General features: G+C 35.2%; 1 protein-coding gene across 1 annotated transcript; it reads left to right on the top strand.

Annotated features, from left to right (window-relative positions):
• The first annotated feature begins 4 nt into the window (after window positions 1-4).
• LOC144957591 (uncharacterized) lies at window positions 5-22,457 on the top strand. Its single transcript, XM_078888937.1, has 4 exons — window positions 5-343; window positions 13,563-13,643; window positions 21,217-21,258; window positions 22,115-22,457. The coding sequence occupies exons 1-4, from the start codon at window positions 5-7 to the stop codon at window positions 22,154-22,156; spliced, it is 504 nt and encodes a 167-aa protein (XP_078745063.1). The 3' UTR covers window positions 22,157-22,457.
• Window positions 22,458-22,729: the final 272 nt, after the last annotated feature.

The raw sequence follows: 22,729 nt of genomic DNA, 5'->3' as shown, positions 1-22,729 counted from the left end.
CGACATGAACCGGAACCGACCATTCCGCAGTAGTATTGTAGGCTTCTATGAAGTTATGACTACGTCGTTACGCAGTGACTCTAAGTCTCAGTCCTACCCTGAACAGAGTCAAATGGAAAACTATAGTCCTCCCCCTCGAGCCACAGGACATCAAGAAAAAGTTAAGTCCAGTGCAGATGATTCCTCGCGAAATGTTGGATTTGACCTAAAGGAATCTCACAATGAGAGAAAGAAAAAATATCTAACTGCTAAATACGGTGCACACCAAATGTTCCTCATAAAGAAAAGACTTGGAGTAGAGATGTGGATATTCGACGAACTAAGGAAACTGTACGAAAGTGACGTGAGTATCTATCGTAACAAATATTAGCTTAAAAACCTTTATTTTGGTATCACGGGTTGGTTTCTTTAAACTCCGACTCTGACTTCTACAGAGTCAACAGTCTTCTCTACTAAGACTAAGACTTATCTATCCAGAGAATTAAGATCCAAGTCAGCTCTCACTCTCACTCTCTCTCTCTCGTCCAAATCCAAATCTCTTTTTTTTTAAAGTGTAGACTAGACTATCTAGATAAATATGAGTTCTGTAAGAACCTAAACGTCCAATTCGAGGTCCAATAATAAAATTAGGGCAATATGTCTACTTTTACAAGAAAGATCCACATTGTCAAAGGTTCAAAAAAAAAACTAAAGTCGTGAGAAACCAAACTCGAGAATGGGAAAAGGGGCAACAAGTGGTTTTTTAAATCATTTTTAAAATGATTATATAATATTAGCGCCATAATATTAATATTTACGAAGCTCAATGTAAAAGAAACAACAGGGTAGCGATTAAAAAAAATGGTGTGTGTAGTGTAAGTGAGAGAGAGAGAGTCTATTACTATTACACTTACTACACACACATTGCATTGGTAAAAATAAAAGCCAACTGGTACAAGATGCACTCAAGCTTTAATGAAAGTGACCCTAAAATTAAACTTATAAACACAGTGTCACAATCTTTAGGTTACGATCAGGACACACTCGCTTTAGAGCACCGGACCACATGCACAAGATTAGGAGAAGGAAAAGGCTATTCAGACCCGAGTCTGAATTGCTTCCAGTGTCAATTGGGACCCAAGTCTGAATTGCTTCCAGTGACAATTCGGACTCAAGTCTAAACTCAATAGAACTCCGTGGCTAACCAGGGTGGTGTCTGAATAGTCTCCGATGGCTCTTCGATTCGGAATACTGCAATGCAATGTGCCCGAATGGGGAACTTATCATAAGTATCATTAAAGACACTCTCAGTTACTATTCCGTTTGCAGTTATAGAAACTGTATTGGTCTTCCTAAACACACACACACACTCATGAGTATCTCTAAGTCATTAAAAAAAGAATAATCACACACACACACACACTCCCCCCCCCCCCCCCTCCCCCCCAACAACCATTTCCACAACCCAAGACCGGCGGCTTTTTCTCTTTGATCTCATAACCCAAGTTCTCCCCTGCGTCCAGAATCTGGGTTGTTTGTGGGTTACCCCAATTAATGTTACCCCCCAATCCCATTACCAGTTGATCATTTTCTCTCCGTATTCAACCAGTGCTTATTTTATTAATAGGCACCTAGTCCAGTCAATAATATTAGTATTAGACGGTACTCTGCCCCTACCCCAGTGGCGGGGCTCTATTACGTGGTTTGCTGCCAAGAATCGCCTCTAGTTTTATATTTAGAAAAAAAACAGCATTTTTTAAAATGAAAAAAGAACTAAGATACTGCCTTTTGGCAAAGCCCAACCCATACTGGCTTTTAAATAAAACGCTCAATGCCCAAAGTCATATTATTCTCCTTTCCCCGCACTTTTTCGCGGCTGCAAATGGCAGAATATATAATGTTTTATGTCATGCATGTATCTTTTGCATCACGTTCATCGCAAATCAAATAAATCTTCCAATCATTACACAAAGACACTTTTATCTATGCGAGGGCAAATTGATTGTTAACGTTAACAATAGCGACTGCAATTGTAATCTCCCAAAAACCACGAATATTTAGATCTATGATTTGTTTGTTTTTGTTTGTTTTAAGGCGCTTGCAACACATTTAGGTCATATCAGCGCCAGTAAAGAGAGAGAAATTGGGTAGTAAAAAGTTCTAGAATTACAATTAAAAAGTACCCAAGAAAAAGTAAGACAAAGGGGAATAATAGAGGGAGTTCTAAAAATTTTGTAACAACAAAAAAAAAGGTCATGAAGAATTGCAAAATTTTGCCAAACATTTGCTGCTGGTTTTACAAAATTCAAACCAGTTAAACAACATGTGGTCCTTTGAAATGTCATGAATCAATTTTAATAACACTGTATATAATGGTTAGTGATATATTTTGCATTTAAATTTGAACATAATTTCCTTTTCTGAAAATGTAAGCATATTTTCTCTAATTTTTCACGAATCTGGAACCAAAATAATACACAAAGACAAAGTGCAGACAAAAAAATAACAATACAAACAAATTTTGTCCAAAAACCACCTCCTCCCCACAAATAAAAAAAAACCCAAAAAAAACGGCTAGGTCTGTTTTGTTTTTACAGGTTTTTTATAGGTCTTGTGACGCTGTAGGTCATTTCAGGATCAGTAAAAAGAAAGAGGATATAGGAAAAGTTGTAGATCTGAAGTTAAAGCTCGCGAGCAATTCATCGATGTGCCAATTTTGACATTACCTAAAAGTCCCACAAAGGCACAAGTTAAGGGCCCAGCTATGAAGGATCCGCTAAAATGTCAATACTATTCAAAACTCTTATAGTACAAAACAGAGAGATGATTTACAAGGAAAAGTATCATCTTAAGAAGAAAGGTGTTATTTGACTGTCTTCCTCCCAACTAAAGACCCCTGCCAAGACCAGGGGGAAAAGTGAGCAATCTAAATCCAGAACAAAGACAATGAGCAACATGGAAAGAGGAAACATGTATAGGGGATAGAAGATACAGCGTGTGAACTTTCTGCCCATCATGGGAGGCCTGAACACCCCACCCCAAACAAATTCCGGAACAGTCAATTTTGTAAAAAAAAAAAACAAACAGTTGGTCACCTCTCCATCTCCTCAGTGCCGTCTTCAATGTATTGTAACATAGTGTGAGTTGGAATGGTTGTGGTTCTATAAACATTATGTCCTCCCGATTGTGCCTGTGTTTTGTGGTTGACTCATATTACACTCAATAGTGGTAGGGGGAGGGGCAGTTAAGTGCTGAAAACTGATATAAAGTGCCAAGAAAAGAAAAAAGTAAAACATTTATTTTTAAAATTAGGCAAACAAAATTGTGGCTTTTTGCTGTTAATTGCGGTCATGGGTAAAATTAGTGGATGGAAAAAAGAAATATGACCTGATCGGTGCCGTGGCATTGTGGATAAACCAAGGGCTTAAATAATTATTTTTGAAAAAAATTGATTAGCTAGTCCTGAAATTACAAGTAAAGAAGCACCAAGGAGACATTGCTTTGTTTCGGTCCAGAACCCTAGAGGTTTTTTCTCTGGAGAGTAATCTTCCTGTTCTAGTTCTGCGAGTTGCTTTATACCATCACCACATCATTTAATTAAGACTAATTTTCTTTCAACCATAGCTCCAAATGATTGATAGTGGTCTCTCTCTCTCTCTCTCTCTCTCTCTCTCTCTCTCTCTCTCTCTCTCTCTCTCTCTCTCTCTCTCTCTCTCTCTCTCTCTCTCTCTCTTTATTATTGTATTCAACCATCTTTTACAATGATTAAGATTTCGCTTGTTTGTCATGGTTGAACTAGCGCCGGGAAGATTGTCTTTGGGCACCCCATTAGTTCGTATTTTCAGTATGTGGTCCTCAATTTCCGGGGCCAGTCTTTAGATTGGCAGTGTCCGATATAATGGTATTATAATAATAATTATTATTATTATTATTATTATTTATTATTATTATTATTTATTATTATTATTATTATATTATTATTATATTATTATTATTATTATTATCTGGTTTAATGGATTGCACAGAATACTACAACGCCCTCTCTAAGGTTTTCATTTGTAATCCAACTAGAATTGTTGCTTTGTTAACATAAAAAATTGGGACCCACCATGTGTTTTCTTCTTGTGTTACAAAAGAAATCACACCCGTTAACGAAAATATTCTAGTCTAAAATATTTTATACCATCCGTCAAAATATACCCATCCACGCGTCTTAAAATATTTTAAATTATTTAAAAACTTATTTTTTTTAGTGGTGTGTGAAATACCCTTTTAGCGTTCCTTGTTTTGGGGTCACGTGATTATTTTTCTCCTATTATTATTATTATTGCTGCTGTTGTTGTTGTTGTTTTACTCTTGTTAACTACCATTCAGCTTGGGGTGTTAATATAAAACGTAGACCTTTGTGGTGATGTCCGCATATATTTTTTTTTAATTTCTCCATACCACCCGTGTTTTCGTATTGACGACAGCTCTCGGAACTAAGTCGGGTTTGATTGATCTCCATCGTCTATCGCCTCTCCCCTCTTCCCCCCCCCCCCCCCCCCCCCCCCCCCCCCCCCCCCCCCCCCCCCCCCTTCTTTTCATACCTTCATCTATAACATTAGGCTTTGTTGTTTGTTTTTTAAATCTGTGTAGCAACTTAGACCCATCTGATTTTAATCTGGGAGTTTTGTCAAGAGGAATTTATTTAAGCACCGTGTCGACATTGTAATCGCCGAGTTAGATGCGCGTGGTACCTTTACAAATTCCAAAGGATCTTTAGGTCTTAAGTCCTGACCTACTTTGATACTAGCTTGTAGTTGTTACGCAGACCTGTTCCGTTTAATTTTAGAATTGGCCATTGGTACAATGCCGGGTTCTGATACAATGCGGTTTACTCTAGATAAAGGAAGGGAAAGGTAACTGGCATCAGTTTACTGGGTGTGTTTGCACTCCCCTGAAGTCAGTGCATTAATCATTTATGCAATTAAACACCGTTAGAAAACAGAGCCGTGCCTTCCTTGTCTTTGCTCGTGTAAGTGTACCCTATACCCACGGGAATGCGATGGACTCGGGTCATTCTCTCAACACCTCCTTGAGATTATCCCTATTGATTAAACCAATAGTAACATGGGAGCTTTTTTGTTTTTGTTCTGTTTGTTGTTGTTTTTTTTTTTTTTGTTTGTTTTTTTTTTCTTCCCTTCCTGTGTAATTCGGTGTGTCTGTGGAAGTTTGAGGGTCAGATTTTAAAAAATCGTTAGTATGATTTTGACCGAGAATGGAGTAGTGATAATATTTGTAAAAATGTGAATCTTGAAACACTTTACTTTATTTACGGGGTAGTAGTACGCGGCTTGATATTTGAGCTCAGGCTCTAAGCTTGCCTCTTTTTGTGTGTCCTTATTACATTTATATGTTGTTGTTTTGTTTTTGTTTTTTTTTTTTTGTTGGTTTTTTTTTTAAGATAAGCTAAACGATACTTTCTTGCTGCCTCTGCTCCGACATAGCAGTGTTGGAAGTAAAGCAATATTACTTCTTTATTTTTCAGGACCGTTACCACGTCCTCTGCCGCAACATCGTCATCTGCATCTCGACCACATCCATACATACCACGACATTATTATCACCACTACAACCACCACCATGTCTACATATATCACAATCATCACTACAACGTCATTGATTCCTCAATATTATGACTGCCACATGTACGTGGCATCGTAATGGGGAACAATAGTGTGATGTCAAAATACTGGTTCCAGTCTCCTTGGAAATGTGAAACTAGTCCTTCGGAACAATTCTTCTGGTACTAGAGTAAAGTCATCTTATTTTCTAGCCCAAATAGATACATACTGTCGCCAACAAAGATAATTCATCCTAGCTCTTTTACGCCACCTAGCCCTAATAATCTGCCAATACATCCTGATGCTAATAAAGTTATGCCACCTTATGATTCATTATGTAACCTCACCATTGTCAGTCCTCCGGAGACATTACACATTTCCAATAAGTTTTGAACCGGGAAGAGGTGTGACGTCACGGCCTCTGCTGCTAATTATCACTACTGCCATAACATCATTATCAGTACAATTATGATACTACAATCACAACAGAAGACATTTATTAAGGGTATTCCACGCGACAGGAAACACTAGATACGAGATTTATTTGCGTTGGATACTGGTCGGAACTTTTCGGGGCTTATAGGATATTAATGTCTACTTTACTTGGACGTTACTTTAATGCTTACACATAATGGACAGTGGTTTGTATTGGAAATCTTTGCTTTATCTGTAACAACGCAGGTCTTTGCCGTCGTGTTTCTGTTTTTGCTTTCTTTCGTCTTTTTGTTGTTGTTTCTCTTTATATTTGAAGCCCTTTCTGTCCATTTCTTATTTCTATAGTTTAATACTGTATGACTTATTTCAACTGAGTGGCGATCGTTGCTCTCATGACATCGGAGAGGCAAACCATACTTTGGTCTTAATATTTGTATAAAGGACGCTGTTGGGTGTGCCCTTATTTAGTTCCTAATGTCGATAAATTGCAGTCCGCTTTGAATTTAGATCGAAATACTTGTTGGGATTAAAGTTTGACTTGATCAATTCCAATACATTACTCTTTTTTTTTTTTTTTTTTGATTGCTTGTTTGCTCGGACAATCTCTCTCTCTCTCTCTCTCTCTCTCTCTCTCTCTCTCTCTCTCTCTCTCTCTCTCTCGCACACCATATTCGGAGTCTCGATATACAGCGATGTCTTGAAACGTTATCTCTCCAGAGCTCACTGGTTATGATGTTTATAAGTTATGCCCATTGACACGAATGTTTGGCATTCATTTCGTTGATAGTATCGTAAAATGCCCTAATGGGGTCAGTAGAGCACGATTGGTCACCCGACACCTCTCTCTCTCTCTCTCTCTCTCTCTCTCTCTCTCTCTCTCTCTCACATACACACACACTCACTCACTCGTGTGTCCCTCTCTGTCTCCCTCAGTTTGTGTGTATAGTATGTGTGCATGGTTTCTTTCTCTATGCACACTTCTCTTATTGTCCGTGCTCTCTATCAACCGCTTTCACCCAACCCCTCCCTTCCCGTCCACTCCTTATTTCTCAGAAAATCTCCCCACCTTAGTTTCTATATCTGTGTTTCTATCCGCCTTATTTGAAACCATAGAATTACTGGGAATTGTCAATGCTCATTTGATTATTGATTGCCGCTGTTCAAGTTTTCGAGTTTTCATCTCTTACCTTGTTTGTTGTTGTTTTTTGTTTTTTTTTTGGAAGGGAAGGGGGTTCTTCTACTATTTATTATAGATCCCAGTCATTAAGAACTGATTGCGCTATCATTATCATGTGCAATTCCCGTATTCATTCAGATTATGCCTGTGTATTATAAGAAGCTGTCATCTTGGGTTTTATGCAAAACATGCTTGTCTCCAATGTCGGAGGCATCGACTCTTAACTGGCTTTGAGGCATATTCAAATTAGCAAAGATGTTGACATTACATTTTATGATGGGATAAATCTTTTTAATCCAATTGAAGAAAGGTCGTATTGCTTTGTATCAGTTTAACACCCACACAAAAAAGAAGGGGGGGGGGGGGGGGGTGCCGTAGCGTATAAACGAACGGTGGTAGTAATATGCAATTGATACAGTGGGTAATGTGGAAATGTGTAAGAAACTCCACATCCACCATGATCGAGCTCTCCTTGTCTGGAGAGGACGATATGATACTACAAGTGTCAAGAGGCTCCCTACCTTGTCAGTGGGATTTCATATCTCATAATATTATAATCCTCACGAGGAGTAAGCATAGCATGTGACGCTGTGAATTTAAAACTTTCCGGTACATTTCACATTACGCTACACACGTAAAGCCCCATGTATTTATAGCTTTATGTAAAACATTGCAAAACGATCCAGCGCACAAGTCGGAATTAATTAATGTGTTAAAGCGGCACAGTGGCATTTTCTCACAAGATGTGACCTAATAATATATGATCAGTTTTGATTTTTAAAAGCGCAGATCGCTAATTCAGCGCTCTCTGTCCCCATAGGAGCCGACAAAATTTCGAACTCAGTGCACTTAACAAAAGCTAAAGCTATAAAATGCTATTGATTTAACAAATATGAAGGTGACGTCATAATCCTTTTGGTCTCCCAAACGCGATGATATGGGTGTCCTCAATATTCGATATATTATGTTATGGGCATTTATCGATTCATAGTAAGTGCCCCATGTCGAGACACCATGCCACAACGTGATGTCAATGACCAGGCGATCGCGACATTCCCTTGTGCTTTTACTACTTGCATTGGACACATAATAATCAGTTGTTCTCGTCAGTCTATACTTGGTTGATATTACTATCCTACTGAATAAGACAGCGGTAGGCAATATTTAATTTAAATGCGAGAGTCTGCTTTAATTGTTATATTTTATAACACCCGACTGGAAACAATTAAAACTGATGCAACTCAAATGTAAATGACATTTCCAAGCATGTAAACCTAGAAAATATCGCCCAACTTGACATTTTTAATAATAAAAGTTCTGAGTTTTAATTATATTTCGTCGACTTTCCGGTTACGCAACAATACACGCTGTGTTCAAGATGCGTTGGGAAAAAACAAATGGGATTTGTGTTCACGGGGTGGGTTTGAGTGATCATTACCACCAGTTCCGCTACAACAACCACCGCTACATCATCATCAAAACCACCACCACAACCTCATTATCACTACTACTACTACTACTACTACTACTACTACTACTACTACTACTACTACTACTACTACTATATTTTTTTTACATTCACTACCACCACCACATTATCATCACTATCACTACTACTACAACCATCACCGCCACCACACCGTCTTCACTACCACTACTACTTCAACCAGCCTTAATATCATCATCATCATCCATCATCATCACTCATTACTACTACAATCATTACCACCACATCATCATCATTACTACCATTACTACTACAACCACCGCCACCACCACTATCGCCCCATTAGGTTTTAATTTTTATTTGGTATGTAAATAAAACAACTTCGGGATGCTATTTGGCATTGTGTTTACATATCGTATACAGTTCTAAATAGTTACCGACTTATTACTTTTTGATATGTAAATACAAACCGAAATACCATCCCAAAGATTTTGTGTGCGGACATTCCTGTTTCGGCATTGAAATTTCCCCGAGTGGTGTCAGAAATTATCGTGTTCCAAATTTTAATTTGGCGTCTCTGAATAATAATAATAGGAAGAAATAGAATAAGAAGAATAGGAATATTAATAGTGATAATGATAGTAATTGTTATTGTTATTAATATTATTATTATTATGATTATTATTATTATGATTATGATTATTATTCTTATTCTTTTTATTATTATTATTATTATTATTATTATTATTATTATTATTATATTATTATTATTATTATTGTTGTTATTATTATTATTATATTGTTATTATTATTATTATTATTATTATTATTATTATTATTATTATTATTATTATTATTATTATTATTATTATTATTATTATTATTATTATTATTATTGTTATTATTATTATTATTAATTTCCGTGTCCATAGAATCAATTTTACAACACCCCTTTTTGGCCGCTAATAGGAATAAACCAGTCATGTTTAAAATTCATCAAAGATCTTTTATGACGTAATTGTGTCATTGACTTACACAATTCACATCGAAGGTGAAGGTAAGCGGTCATTTATCGAAAAATTAATGACTGCTGACCTTCACCTTTTAAAAAAACTTTTCCGTGCTCTGCACCGAACTGAACTTTGCTTTTATTGAACTTGGACATCATAACTTGTTTCGTCATTTAATTAAATAATACAAAAGGGAGTAATACCCAACAATGTGATTTAAATTTTTTTTTTTTTTGGGATACTTTGAATTGACCTAAAATCTCCTTCTTATCTCGTCTCACATAAATATAATGTATGCACTTGGCTAAGAAGCTCACAACATTGCCATCCGGAAGTATAACGGACCAACACACAAAACTATGTTGTAACCTTAAACTTTTAGAGTCTGGTTCATACCGTTGATTGAGAATTACTCATAAACTCGGATGGCAAAAAACAATAACAAAGACCCGAGTGATGTCAACTTCATTCTATTTATATTCTCTTTTGATATTTTATATTTAATGACTTTAACGATGATATTTATAGGAAACTTTACAGCCGGGGTGTTAAAATACAGTTATTGACATATATTGTTTTTCGAAGAGCCCTTCCAAGATCGGGCTTCCCCTCGAAAATCCAATAAAGGTCGAAAACTAATAATTGTTTGCGTGTATAGGTGTACTTGGTATTGAAGTGGGGAAAACAGATAGTAATATGGACGCACAAAATGACAGCCATAGAGACAGGGCGTGCTGGTTAGTTTGGCATAGAATTAGCCTGTCTTTGCATTGGATTTTGTTAATATTGTTTGATGCGTCCTGAATCAGAACAATTTTACATTGATTCAGATGCCGAAATATATATTTTTTTGTATATTATATATATTTCGGCATCTGAATCAATGTAAAATTGTCTGATCCAGGGCGCATCAAACAATATTAACAAAATCGAATGCATAGACAGGCTAATTCTATGTCAAACTAACCAGCACACACACACACACACACTTACACATATACACACATATACACACATACAAGACTAGTAAAAAGCCCGCAATTTCGCGGGGAAAGAACTATTTTCATTCTATACTGTACTCACCATCATTTAATGAGGGTAGATTGGTAAACAACGTTGTCTTTGTAATTTGGTATATCTTCGGTTGATTTTTCTGTGTGGCCCAATAGAAAATTTAATAATATATTCCATCAACTAACCCCAAGAAAATATTAAACCTAGTACCTTTAATTAACCCTAATAGGAAAAACAAACACCCTAGCAATTTAATAAGACTTATGACTAACCATAATAGGAAAAAAAAATCATCCGATCTCGAGCTAACCCTAATAGAAAAAATCATGACAAATTGAATAAATAAACGCCTGACAAAAGATCAAAGGTGAAAATACAAATTTAAAGAATACTGGGGATGTAGGAGCTTTTGGAACGTCTCCCCTTTACTTAACTTATGGAAAAACAAACACCCTAGCACCTTTAATAAGACTTATACTAACCTCTCGAGCTAACCCTAATAGAAAAAAACAACTCTCGGACTGCTTTGCACTACCTTTCAACTTTCAATACTTAACAAATCAAAATGGCGGCCAAAAATCAAAACAATGGTCAAATTAGGAAATTTTAAACTTTCACAAATATATCAAGGTTCGTTCTAGAGTTTTTAAAATACTTCTATATAATGACAAATTGAATAAATAAATGCCTGACAAAATATCAACGGTGAAAATACAAATTTAAAGAATACCGGTGATGTAGGAGCTTTCGGAATGTCTCCCCTTTACTTAACTTATGGAAAAACAAACATCCTAGCATCTTTACTAAGACGTATGACTAACCCTAATAGAAAAAAAAATATCCTCCGATCTCGAGCTAACCCTAATAAAAAAAATGATGACAAATTGAATAAAACAACTCTCGGACTGCTTTGCACTACCTTTCAATACTTAACAAATCAAAATGGCGGCCGAAAATCAAAACAATGGTCAAATTAGGAAATTTTAAACTTTCACAAATCTATCAAGGTTTGTTCTAGAGTTTTTAAAATACTTCTATATAATGACAAATTGAATAAATAAATGCCTGACAAAATATCAACGGTGAAAATACAAATTTAAAGAATACTGGGGATGTAGGAGCTTTCGGAATGTCTCCCCTTTACTAACCCTAATAGTAAAAAAAGAATCAAAATGGCGACTGAAATACCTTCATGTGATCAAGTGAATAATATCACTGTGAATGCCACGATTTGCTGAAAAATACCAACACCCACACACACATGTATACACCACACACAACACACGCACACAAACACATAGTACTACTACTACATAACAACACTGATCACCGCTAAATCAACAGCACAACGGAAGTAATAATAATACTTGATGTCATAAATAGATGACGCAAATTGACAACTTTTTACAGTGTCAAAATTAGTTGATTATGAGGGTCTATTATTAGTGTCGTCGGTACATATTTTATTATATCTGTTTGACTCGACGAACTTTCAAACTGACTTTAAATTATAAAAGGAAATCAAGTTATCTGTTTATCTATCTGTAAAAAATACATTTCTAATTTTCAAATCTTTCAGTAGAGTTGTGCGCCGTATCAATTTTTTTATTGACTCAAATAAGCGCACTGTTCTCCACAATGCTATATTTTTTAAAGAAAGGATATATATATATATATCAAAATTTATATATATATATATATATATATATATATATATATATATATATATATATATATATATATATATATATATATATATATATATATATATATATTAAATGAACTTGTTCATGGTTTCGATCCGGTTGACAGATGACATCGTTACACATCATTACCTACACTTGAATTTCACAACATTGTCATACAATAAGTGTCATTCTGGTTGTTGTTGCTGTTATTGTAGCTTTTAAAAAGATAAATAACAACAAGAACAACAGCAACGACGACGACGATAATAATAATAATAATAATAATAATAATAATAATAATAATAATAATAATAATAATAATAATAATAATAATAATAATAATAATAATAATAATTCAAGATAAATTTTAGTCTTCAAATGTTTTTCTGTGAACATTTACCCCTTTAAACCGCGAGGCACTTGAGCTCATTATCTCTGTCGTAGAATGAATAAAGTTTTAACCCTGTTGTGTGCGCACTATTTTGACGCTTGGCTTTGTTTGAGAAATATTTTATGTTTGATTTGGTATCACAGGCCTTTACGTCTCATTAATTATCGGACATGACAAATTCATATTTCTGTGTTCCTCTTACATATTGTTTCTTCGTGTCTCGATATCGACAAGTTATCGCATCTCATGGTATTTTAATTGCAATTGACAGTGTAATTTACTCTGTTGTTTTCGTCATTTCATTTCCAGGTGTATTATTTTCTACATATTATATCTATAATTGTATAAAACAAACCCCAAAATACTACTACTACTACTACTACTACTACTACTACTACTACTACTACTACTACTACTACTACTACTACTACTACTACTGCTACTACTACTACTACTACTACTACTACTACTACTACTACTACTACTACTACTACTGCTGCTGCTGCTGCTGCTACTGCTACTGCTACTACTACTACTACTACTACTACTACTACTAATAATAATAATAATAATAATAATAATAATAAGATAATTGAATATAATCGTATAATTCGGTCATAGCTTTTAATCCTTTTTATGTTCTCTAGTTAAGTTTCAACAGAATAAACTCGGTATCTACTAGGATCGAGTCTTCAAAAGAAGAAGAGAAAAAATCTATCATGTGTGTAAAACTTGCCAACGGAATATCAACCAAAAGTGATGTATCCATTACATTAAAATCGCATTTTGTTTTTTTATTGTTATTTCCATTTTAGGATGACGATCATGACTGCGAACTAGAATTGGAAGAAATCCTCAATTTAGACACAGACAGTGAAAGGCGGCAGTACGCATGGGTAAGTCAATATTATGGACCTGTCATAAAAATCATCCGGTGGATTTAATATTTTATGTTGCAAGTTATATTTTCCTCATCACTTGGGTTTTCGAAAAAAAATTCCTTTTATTTTGAAAAATATTATTATCAGTATCATTGTATTTATTTACTGCTATGACAAATAAAAAAGGGATAGTCTTCTCTTTCAATTCAATGACGACATGAGTCACTATTATGGACCTGTCATAAAGTCATCCAGTGGATTTAATATATTATGTTGCGAGTGATATTTTCCCTTGTCAATTGGTTTTTCGGGGGTTTTTTTTTCCCTTACTTTTACAAATAAATTTTTATTTTGAAAAATAGAATTATTATCAGTGATATCAGTATTTATTTACTGATATGGCACACACACACACACACACACACACACACACGCGCGAGCGCGCGCGCACACACACACACAGAGAGAGAGAGAGAGAGAGAGAGAGAGAGAGAGAGAGAGAGAGAGAGAGAGAAAGAGAGAATTAAGATAGTTCTCTCTTTCAATCAATGACAAAATGAGTGTTTAGCCTTTTTGGAGACCCCGTATTTCAATAAAGCTTGAATTCTATAAAGCGCAGCGTACACAAACTGTGAACTTTTCTCTATTTAAATCGCGAGCGTTAATTTCTTTTCAGTGAAGACTGAGCTGGCCAAACTTTCAGTTTACATCTGAGCATGATGAGAAAATAAGAGTAAAACGAGCCTTTCAATATGAATTCAATTTTGCTTTGGGGCTCGAACGTGTGGCATATAGATTGCAAGCCGCTTGCGATAACACAAGACCGCAAAAGCCGCACGTAACGGCTTGTTTTTTTTTTTTCGGAGACTTGGTTATGGCTGAAACTGGAACTGCCTAAGTTCGATTTGCACAAACCTACCATGATGATGATAGCACTATTTGCGCTGATAGGGGCTTATAATATAGTTGAGGTATAGTGGGGGAAAGTTGAAAAAAGAACCAATTTTGCTTTGTTTGACGATTCTCGTGGATTTACCATCGCTTTATTTGTATTTGTAATATATACGGTAAGACACCAAGCAACAGTTATAGGTTAAGAGATATTATTATTCACAATCAAGCCAATTCGCTCGAAGGGAATATTTTTATGACTTCGTGAGATTTAGTGATAAAGCAGAGTGATGTGTATTAACTTGCACATACATTCATACATATTATATGCTCACACACCCACCCAAACACACACACACACACTTGTTTAATGAAGCAATCTCTCTCTCTCTCTCTCTCTCTCTCTCTCTCTCTCTCTCTCTCTCTCTCTCTCTCTCTCTCTTTCTTTCTTTCTTTCTCTCCTTCTTTCTCTCTCTCTCTCTCTCTCTCTCTCTCTGTCTCTCTCTCTCTCATACACACACACACACACATACACACACACGAACATTTACCATTGATATATGTGTTTTTACCTCTTTCCATCTATCTTCTGACGCACACACACACACACACCACTCGAACAAACGCCGTAAAGTACACTAGGGCAATGGTATTTCTTGATTTAATGATGAATGTATGTATCACAGGCTATATCCTATAAAAGTATACATTTATTATAGAAGAATTTTCTTCCTAAGAATGCATGCATTAGTTTTTCTATATTCGTCTTTGACAACAATGTCCATGTATTCCATTTGTGTGTATATATATATATATATATAATTTTTTTTTTCTGCAGTTGTTAACTTACCCTACGCAGTTCGGGTAGGTCACACGCAAAGGGGGCGAGATCGATCTCGGGTGCAGTCGGGATTTTTTTTTTCTGAGCCTCCTGTCCAACTAGCAGTGATTGGGTAGCTGGGTCTGTTAGATCTGATGGAAAGTACCTCACGATAGATTAGCGTACTATTCAAAGGGTAGCAAGCAATTGTTGTTGTCCGTTTCACCATATAGAAACCGTAATGAATGACGGTCCATTGGTTCAAATTGAACTTCAGTGGCTCTGAAGGACTATTTTTCTTAATCAGGCTATTTTCTATCCCGATTCATGTCGAAATCCAATTCCAAATAGTCTAGCTTCATTATTTCATTAAGACTTGCCAAGCCCATTCCATCCAAGAAGACTGAAAAAACTTGTTTTTTCTATTAGATAAATCGGCCACCACATACTTGCGAAAAACACTTTGCTTCATCTATAAGACGATGTGGCAATGTCTTTTGTTCATCTTAATAACCACTGAATAATGCATGCCTTTATCGAGTTTTGCTATATTTTAAGTTATTTATTTTATTTAATTCTTTTCTATTTTCATTTTTTAATTTGGCTAACTAGGCTCTCATTCTTAATCTCGGTAGAGGCGAAATATCAATTATGTCATTGTCCACCGACTGCCCTTTCAGTGTTGAATTATTGGTTTTAAACGGTTGCTATTATCCGCCTCACATTTAGCCATCATATTCAATTCTCTTGTTGTTGTTGGTAGAAAACCTGTGAAGTTTCTTTCCCTTTCCAGCCGATGATAGAACGTCCCTGCTCCTAGGAACCTTCCAATGCGACAAACTCTCACAATGCAAAATACATACCCGTTCAATCGGTCCTATTATGACAATACTCTTCCTTGACTAAAATTCTTTTGTAATGCATTCATAATGCGTTAACCGTTCCGTCTTGATTTGTTTATTACACATTCTTATTCTTTTTTGGAAGCTGATCATACTGTTGGAAAATATGTCGATTCTTTCATCGCAAGACCGCTTGCGTTTTTGCAAGATTTGATTTCAATATTCAAAATATGTAATATGTGCATGCTTTAACATTACACGAATATTTTGAATACGTTCATTGGCGCATTACATTTCATGGAAGCCTTATCTAAGCCTAACATCTCATACACTTGCGCGCACAAACATACACGCAATAAGATAATTGTTATATTAATTATATATAGATAGAATGCGCTTGGCCAAGGAGTTCACAACATTGCCATCCGGAAGTACAACGGACCAACACACAAACTCTGTGTAACCATGAACTTTTATAGTCTGGTTAATACAGTTTAGTGAGAACAACTCACAAACGCGGATGGCAAAAACAATAACAAAGGCCTGAGTGACGTCATCTGCATACTATCTATATATATATATATATATATTATATATATAAGATAATAATAATAATAATAATAATAATAATAATAATAATAATAATAATAATAATAATAATAATAATAATAATAATAATAATAAAAACAGTTTCAGTAGAATGAGAGAGACATAGTTTGTGTGTGTGTGTGTGTGGGGGGGGGGGGGGGGGGATAAATGCCGTTCAGAGATCCCATAGATAACGTATAATATATATAAGATAGTACGGAGACGGACTACATACCACGCATCATTATTTCATGTCGTTCACCGCCAACCTCGTGCACAATGTGACACATTCTTTCATTATTCACGAAGCTTCTTTTTGCTCTTTTGTAAATGGAATTTGAAGTAATTGAAGCGTGTGTGTATGGCCTCATTGTATGGATCGGGTTCTTGAGTAAAGTGACTCTGTCCCAAACAGTGTTCAGTAATTTGGTTTCAGGTCTTGTTATTCACCTTAGGTATTTGTTTGTTTGTTTGTTTACGCGCGCATTTGTGTATGTATATATGTGTGTGTTTGTGTGTGTGTGTGTGGGGGGGGGGGGGGGCATACCAACGACCTCACATAGACTACAGTCAATCACATGATTTGTTGCTGTCCAAACTTTTCAAATCAGTAAAATTATGTAGTCTTGCATCAACTTTCATTTTCAATCATTTTCAATGACTAAGACTCCTTCCGCACTAGGACAAAACTGCCCCAGGACAAATTTGTCCTGTCCCACTGGAGAAAACTTCTATTCAATAGGGGTTCCGCACTAGGACAGGACTGTCCCGGGACACACCTGCGCGAATGCATTTTTTTAAATTTTTTTTTTTACAAGATTCAAAAGTTTATTTGCAGGCAATTGTAACTCATACAAGAATATAATATTTTCATCAACAAATCGAGTAAATAAAATCAATAATAAAGCAAGGCAAACAATGATAGTAATAATAATAATAATAATAATAATAATAATAATAATAATAATAATAATAATAATAATAATAATATAATAATAATAATAATATAATAATAATAATAATAATAATAATAATAATAATATAATAACAATAATGATAATTATAATGGTGATAATAATAATGTAAAATCTTCTAATTAATAGATTAGTTATTTAATAGTTTGAATTATAAATTAATAATTTAAAAAATAAGTCCTTGGTACAACTCTAATAATTCACATTTTATGAATCAACATAAGATACGACATGACGATAGTGATTTTTTACACTGTACAATGGGATTTGTTTACATAAGATTTATATAATCATGAAATATTCTTATAGCAAGAGTAATATTATTGCTGCTCCTACTACTACTACTTCTACAACAACAACTACTACTACTACTACTACTACTACTACTACTACTACTACTACTACTACTACTACTACTACTACTACTACCACCACTTCTACTATTAATAATAATAATAATAATAATAGATCTTTATTGTCCATAAATATGGCAATTTGTCATTTAGTTACACTTGTTATAATGTTAAACGATAACTAAGATTGAACAGATATTTCACTCCTACTTATTTTCTCTCTCTCTCTCTCTCTCTCTCTCTCTCTCTCTCTCTCTCTCTCTCTCTCTCTCTCTCTCTCTCTCTCTTTCTTTCTTTCACACGTGCGATATACACAACATAAACATATTCATTTCGTTTTCAATTTGTTACGATTGTGGCAATTCGACACCAAAAATTATCATCATTATCAATTGGTCAGTTAATCTTACATTAAATAAATTAATCAGTTAATCAGTCAACGAATCAATCCTTGGTTTTTCTGTACCATATGAAATATTCAAAATTTTTATTGCTGATGGAACGAACGTTGATTTATACTTGTTAGTTCTACATTTAATCTGACAAAACCTTCTCCCAGATGGTTAAAAGACTAAATTCATGGTATAAAATATGTTTTTTATTGTTGGTAATTGAGAATGCTTTCCTTTCTATTGCTTTTCCATGAATTCTTTCTACTCCATCAAGAGGATGGTTTATTATTTTTGATGCCTCTTTGATAGATTTTGAAATTTTTGATTTATCTTTAAGTCGGCATCCTCCAAACCATATGGTGCAGCCAAACGCAATTACACTTTTAATCAATGAGTCATAAACTCTTAACATAGTTTTCTTCCTTACTTGAAATGTTCTCAATTTCCTTAGGATGTATAATCTTTGGGCAACTTTCTTATTACGACTACTACTACTAATACTACTACTACTACTACTACTACTACTACTACTACTACTACTACTACTACTACTACTACTACTACTACTACTACTACTACTACTACTACTACTACTACTACTACTACTACTACTACTACTACTACTATACTACTACTACTACTACTACTACTACTACCACTACTTCTACTATTGCGACTACTACATCTACAACAACAACAACATACTACTACTACTACTACTACTACTACTACTACTACTACTACTACTACTACTACTACTACTACTACTTCTCCTACTACTACTACTACTACTCCTACTACTACTACTACTACTACTACTACTACTACTACTACTACTACTACTACTACTACTACTACTACTACTACTACTACCACCACCACCACTACAACTACCACCTCTTCTACCACTACTTTACTACTACTACTACTACTACTACTACTACTACTACTACTACTACTACTACTACTACTACTACTACTACTACTATACTACTACTACTACTACTAGTAATGGATGAAATAGAAGTTGCATATTTCTGTGCTTTACTACGTGGAAAAAAAAGACAAATTGAAAGAGAAAACAATATTGGGTGCATCCTTTAATGGCCCAAAGATTGCTCAAGGGTCAATTCCGTAGACTCTATGGTGATCTCCGATCTTATCTTAAAATGACTTTCTTGGAATCACCTCATTTTACCCAGGTGCAAATGAGTACCAGTTCGCTGATGAAAGTAATCTTTGACGGACTAGCATCATTCAAGAGGATAATAGAAAGTCAGCATGGCTCGGTGGTACGGTCTTTGCTTAGTACCCGAAAGGCATCAGTCCTAGTGCGGAAGATGGTTTAGAGTTGTTCGTGAAGTTCTGAAATCGGAGACAAAATTTCGTAATTTTACGAATATCTCGTAATAGTAGGCGTGTCAGCTAGGAGTGACCCCTCCGTTAAGTGATTTTAACTAGGACTTCATAATATAGATGTCACTGGATTTTAACCATGTCGCGTGTGGTAAGGCGTAGCCGTTAAGCATGACATAGCAATTCCGTATACACAGCAATTCTCGTGAAAGCTTTGCCGCGTCCGTCATACCTACTGTTAGTTTTTGTTAACGTATTTTCGCCCGACACTTAACCTTAAAATTACGTCACAATACAAGGTGACGATCGGCAAAAGAAGGTGAAAAGTTAGTTGCTAGTACCGCTCAATTAATTTACAGAAGTCTGCACCTTGAACTTTCAATGTGGAACACGGAAGTGCCTTTAGTCTGGACAGTATTTCGAGAACAACGAGGATCTCATTGAGGAAGTAAAAAGTTGGCTACACTCTCGTGACGAACATTCTTTAGCGGTGGCATTTCTTTCCTTTGGATCGATGACAAATCAAACAAAAATGTCTTGATCTACAAGGCAGCCTGCCCCCCCCCCCCCACACACACACACACGCACGCACGCACATACCACACACACACACACACACACACACACACACACACAAACATGCGATAGTTATTGTTATGTATATTATCAAACCTTTTGGTGGCATCCAACGAAAAGAAGTGCTGAGATAAAATAAATTAATTTTAAAAAAGCTATATCGACGATATGGGGAACGTTGAGACTCAACATTCATACACATGGCTAAAAAAAAGCATACATCATTCCCCCGATTTTTTTTCCTACCTGGACAATCTCTCTCTCTCTCTCTCTCTCTCTCTCTCTCTCTCTCTCTCTCTCTCTCTCTCTCTCTCTCTCTCTCTCTCTCTCTCTCTCTCTTTGCAAATAATCGCCGAAAGTGGTGATCAAGTTGTATGACACTCACCTTTGATCGGAAGTTTCTTGGTTTGAGTCTGTCACTGAGCAGTGCATAGTTGAGTCCTTGGAAAAGACTCTTTACTCACATTCTTTTACCGTACTTGGGTGTAAAATGAGTACCTTTAACAGCGTTGTCTCTGTTGAAAATAAAATTATAATTTTGCCTTACAGACCCTTTGTCAAGTGGATATTGTTCTATATAAATGCTCAAGTTAAAGTTAAATATTCTTAGTTATCAAAATGGTTTTGTAACGCTTTTGATGGCATCCCATTGAGAGAGAGAGAGAGAGAGAGAGAGAGAGAGAGAGAGAGAGAGAGAGAGAGAGAGAGAGAGAGAGAGAGAGAGTAAAGTCAGGAATTCTTTTGAGTAATGGTTCAGAATTGTTTGTCTTATCATTTATCTTATTTCTCATTGCAGGATCAACTAGAAGATGCTAAAGTATCAAAGGAAGAAGTCACTGTAAGTACAAATTTATATAGATAGTATAAGATTTCCTGACTATGAAATTGTAGAAATTATACATGATTTTGGGACTATAAACTTGTATAAATAATACAATATTTTTTTATGAAAATTCACGATTGTATTTCTTTTCAATAACCAAATTTGACATTGTCAATATATACTCACGGCAGATTCCTACGTACCTTAATGATAGATCTCACACATTTGTTAGAATTTATGACATTTATACTTGAATTACCTGAGAAAATTTCTTATAATTGGTCAGTGTTGGTCAAAAAATGTTTTCAGCATTCATTCTCACTGAACCTTTGACAGTTACTCATTACGCCTGACAAATTTTATTAAGGCTTACAAAGGCATGAAGGGGAATAATTGGCACAATCTCCTTACTATTTATTAATGCACTGCCAAACCCCTAGTGGTATTTTTTTTTGTCTTATTTGATTTGCTCTGTTTTGTGAATTTAATTCATACCTGCAAGCAGTTCAGAGCAGATTTTTTTTTTTACCACAGGCATGATTATTCCTAATTATGTAAATTTCATTAGGGAGGGGGGGGGGGGGGGGATTCAAAAAGCTAGTTGGCTATCAAGACCCATGTACTTAACACTTTCTGGTAAATTTCAGTCCGAATCATTTCTTGTTGTGTGTTTATTTGTTTATCCCAGCTATTACATTTATTGTATACAAGATCGTTATTATAAGACTTATTTTAAATAGAATAATTTTAATGAATGCCTTTGACCATAAATGATAGTTATTTTGAACCTAATGATTTTGTCAATATTCCTGTGTTTGAGTGTTCACATTTTCTAACGTAATTTTTTATAAATCTCATTTCCTTTTCCCAGACTTTTGTAGAAGAGTTGATAAAGAAAGCAAAGACGTTATAATCATCTGATGGTTTTATTACACCTTGGTTCATCTGCTGGATAGGATTAAAAGCATGTCTTTTATATTAGCAAGTGTGTCATGAATGTTTACATAATACTTCTGTCTCATGTTTATGGAATCGCAAAATACTTACTACTTTTCATTGTATATATTCTTAGTGGTAAGCTTTTTTTTGCAAGGGATCGGTTGTATACTAGATGGAATAAGAGGGAATGCATATGTGTGTGTATGTGTGTGTGTATGAGAGAGAGAGAGAGAGAGAGAGAGAGAGAGAGAGAGAGAGAGAGAGAGAGAGAGAGAGAGATGGTGTGTGTCTAGTAACGTTGCCATTAAAAAAATGACATATTTTATATTTCAGCTTGAACATTCATCTGGTCATCATCTGATTGCCATTTTAATCTAATAAAGTGGAAGAAAGATTGAGAGAGAAATAAGAAACAAAGAGATGGTTGGGAAAATAAAATCGTGTTTATTGTATTAGTTTAGTATAAATGAGTGTGAAGAAGAATATAATCAGAAGTCAAGGAAGGGAACTATTGCTAAAGAAATTATAGACTGAAAAGAAGTATTTG

The sequence above is a fragment of the Berghia stephanieae genome, chromosome 1 (assembly GCF_034508935.2).
Source record: "Berghia stephanieae isolate SIO BIC M18660-M18661 chromosome 1, UCSD_Bste_1.3, whole genome shotgun sequence".
NCBI lineage: Eukaryota > Metazoa > Mollusca > Gastropoda > Nudibranchia > Aeolidiidae > Berghia > Berghia stephanieae.
Note: the sequence above shows the minus strand (reverse complement) of the source record. Positions and strands in the feature narration are given on the sequence as shown.

Bases quoted from the DNA above. Each gene is read 5' to 3' on its own strand.
- LOC144957591 (XM_078888937.1), top strand. From the start codon at position 5: ATGAACCGGAACCGACCATTCCGCAGTAGTATTGTAGGCTTCTATGAA. The intron at 344-13,562 runs GTGAGTATCTAT...TTTCCATTTTAG, and splicing joins GGAAACTGTACGAAAGTGAC to GATGACGATCATGACTGCGA. The intron at 21,259-22,114 runs GTAAGTACAAAT...TCCTTTTCCCAG, and splicing joins TATCAAAGGAAGAAGTCACT to ACTTTTGTAGAAGAGTTGAT.